Here is a 3,297-nt window from a genome sequence, read left to right as displayed (position 1 = left end):
TGATAAGATATTTTGTATGACGTCTATAAATTTTTAACAACAAGACTATCTTGCTCTTAGTTTGGTATATATTATCTAACCCTAGTAAAAAACGTACATTTACAGTTTTCAATATCGTGCATTTATTTGTAGATGATACCTCATTTATTTGTTTATTTTTAGAAATGGTACACATTACAAAAAAATCATTCGTTAACACTATTTATCGTTCTTGATTTAAATTTACAACTTGTTGTCATGTGATACAATCACCTGTCATACCTGTGATTTCTATTGAGTGCACAATGGCTCAGGCTGCGTCTAAAACATGTGAAATTTGTGTAAGTGCCCCTGGATCACAATACTGCTTAGACTGTGAACAATATTATTGTGAAAACTGTAAATCGCTGCATAAAAGACAGAAGTCATCGACAAACCATCTGTTTCAAAACGCCTCCGAACTTATCCCGGAAGGTAAATCTAGATGTAGCCAACACAAAGAAGAAATCACCTTAATGTGTAATACATGCAATGTACCGGTATGTACAAGTTGTGTGACAGGAAATCACAATGGTCATAAATTTTCTAAATTGGTCGATGTAATTGCTCAATTACGAGGGGAAAACGAACAGCAAATTCGGGACAAGACCAATGAAGCAAATCAAAATATAACGAAAATTGAGGTTAGCTTGAAATCGTTTGATAATGATGTAGAATCTGTCATTAAAGCTATCACCGATCAAAGCAATAATATTAAACGCATGGTTGATAAATCTGTTTCTAAGATGATTGCCTTAGTAAAAGAACAATCAACGAAGGAGAAAGATAAACTTATGAAGATTTTATCTGCTGCTAAATCCACACTTGTTGCTGGACAGAACTTAGATAGAAGAAGACTGGATCTAGATAAAGCCAGACTGGATGAAACTATGGTACAACAGATTAATAAGATGAAAGAAGAGATCAGCAAACTAGATATTGACTCGAGCTCTCTTCACGAGTTTCCAAAGATATCTTTTAATAGCAAAACTGTGACTGAAGATGCCATTAGCCAACTAATCGGTTCATATACTTTAAGGTAAATATAAATTGATGTTATCTGCTTTTTTGAAAACCCCGAAAAACCGAAAAAAATATCTTAATGTTTATTCATAATGTCAAACTATTTTGACAGTATAAACTATTTATCTAAAGGCAGTCACTAACAATAATTACTATGAATAATTAACCGAAATATCTTTCTTAAGCAAATCAACATAGGATTATTATTTCGATTTTAATTGTTTTCTCTATGACCTTTGATTGCCTTCTAAAAGTATCAGGTGTTTCTACCTCGAAACGAAACGGACTCAAGCGTTATCAAGAGTAAAACTATTTTTTATGTCATGACACTTCTTCAATTTTTAGGCTTCGTCCTTATTTTCTGTAATGTAGTCTTATTTCTTTCGTCAAAATTTTGTTAAGCTGTATGACACCATCTATATATTAACCCTTCTACAAAGCGTCATCGCAAGGAAATATCAGGATAACTGCTTTATTTCGTCAGTTGTGCATTTGGTATACACAAGTACCCTGGGTTTCAAAACTGTTGGAGATTTAAATCAATCAATCATACTTGTTATTAAAACATGAAGAACAAATCTGTCTAAAGACATCTGTGAACAGAATTAAAAAAGCAAGTGTGTTTCTAATATTTGTAGATCTTAGTATAAATATGCTATTTTTACAAATTAAAATTGAAAAAAGTTAAGCATGTTCAGTGAGGACAAGAGTCTACAATGAAAAATTCATTATTAACTATAAAATGTGAAAAAATAAAATTAATACACCTATTACTAATACATACACGCATATATCATAACAACTCAACATTCTATCAATATTCTACTTTCATTTATAATAAAAGTCATATCTCGTTTTTGAATAATTCTTTTTTTAATACTTAAATAAACCCTTAACATATTACTTTCATATCCAGCATATATCATAATATCTCAGAGTTTTTTCAATCTTTTCGTCATTCTACTTTCATTGGTAAAAACAATCATACATAAATCTGTATCTTTTTTTAAAATTACCAGTTTTCCTATATATTGAAAAAATATACAATTGTTAGAATGAAATTTAATTCACATATTACCTACACATTCAAACATAACATAACAAGAGGAAATATGTTTAAAGGAATTCGCTGTCATTTCAAACATAGTGAAACAATCTTTTTCAATTTAGTGGATGTTCACCAGTCGAAGAAAAAGAAAAGCAACGACATAGATATCTATTCAAATGTTCAGCATGCAGGTAAGTTCCACAGGAAATTAAATTGATCATTAATTGGGACTACGGTCTGTACACCTTACACTTTAGATACCTAAAGGCTTAACAAATAAAAAATATAACTGGAGTCAATTACATCTTATTTTGTTGCATTAATGTACAGGAATCTTTTTTTTAATATAATGCATTAATTGAGTGACTGTTTGCAAATACATGTAGTGTTAACAAATTAATTTCGGCACATTTTTGTTTGTTTGTAGAAATTGTAAAGTTATTCAAGAGACGATTTTGGAGTGCATATTCGCCTTGTTTTTCTCCCAGAGAAAATTAATTGTTTTTTAAAATGTGTTGATTTACAGTATTAGCTATATTCTCAATATAAGCGATCGACCAGACATTTGTGTAGCTTAAGATGGATAGGGTTTCTTAATTTAAATCCATAGAATATTATAATTTGTCAAAATGTAGTTTTTAATTTTTTTTCAAAAAAATATATATATATATATATATATATATACAACTCGTCTAAACATCAACCCAACAATGTTAGATCTGTAAAATTTGCTTTCGCAAATTTTTGGTTCTTCCCTCGCCGGGATTCGAACCCATGCTACTGTGATATCGTGACACCAAATCGCCTGCACTGCAGCCGTCCCGCTAGACCACACGACCACCTGGGCTCTCAAAAAAAGAGCTTTCGCTGGCCATGTGTTACCTTTCCACGTCAGTTTTAATCTAGCGGCGTACTACAGTACATGATATATTATGCATGAAGATGTTTTTGTTACAGATCAGCTAAATTATCTATAGTAAAGGATCCTACAAATTAATGTAAGATACAGTCACAGAAAATAATTATATTCATAAGTACGTCTGAGTCAGTGACAACCCTACAACAGATGTATCCATCGGATCGCCATCAATGATGGTGATACATGGCTGTGTACATAATGTATATACAACTCGTCTAAACATCAACCCAACAATGTTAGATCTGTAAAATTTGCTTTCGGACATTTTTGGTTCTTCCCTCGCCGGGAT

At 31.4% G+C, this 3,297-nt stretch overlaps 1 protein-coding gene across 1 annotated transcript; it reads left to right on the top strand.

Annotated features, from left to right (window-relative positions):
- Positions 1-284: 284 nt before the first annotated feature.
- LOC139497624 (E3 ubiquitin-protein ligase TRIM71-like) lies at positions 285-3,086 on the top strand. Its single transcript, XM_071285855.1, has 3 exons — positions 285-1,057; positions 2,212-2,280; positions 3,047-3,086. Exons 1-3 carry the CDS (start codon positions 285-287, stop codon positions 3,084-3,086), a joined length of 882 nt encoding a protein of 293 aa, XP_071141956.1.
- Positions 3,087-3,297: the final 211 nt, after the last annotated feature.

This window comes from Mytilus edulis, chromosome 12, assembly GCF_963676685.1.
Source record: "Mytilus edulis chromosome 12, xbMytEdul2.2, whole genome shotgun sequence".
NCBI classification, from domain to species: domain Eukaryota; kingdom Metazoa; phylum Mollusca; class Bivalvia; order Mytilida; family Mytilidae; genus Mytilus; species Mytilus edulis.
This window is presented reverse-complemented; position numbering and strand designations above follow the sequence as displayed.

Bases quoted from the DNA above. Each gene is read 5' to 3' on its own strand.
- LOC139497624 (XM_071285855.1), top strand. From the start codon at position 285: ATGGCTCAGGCTGCGTCTAAAACATGTGAAATTTGTGTAAGTGCCCCT. The intron at 1,058-2,211 runs GTAAATATAAAT...TTTTCAATTTAG, and splicing joins ATCGGTTCATATACTTTAAG to TGGATGTTCACCAGTCGAAG. The intron at 2,281-3,046 runs GTAAGTTCCACA...TTTTTGTTACAG, and splicing joins TTCAAATGTTCAGCATGCAG to ATCAGCTAAATTATCTATAG.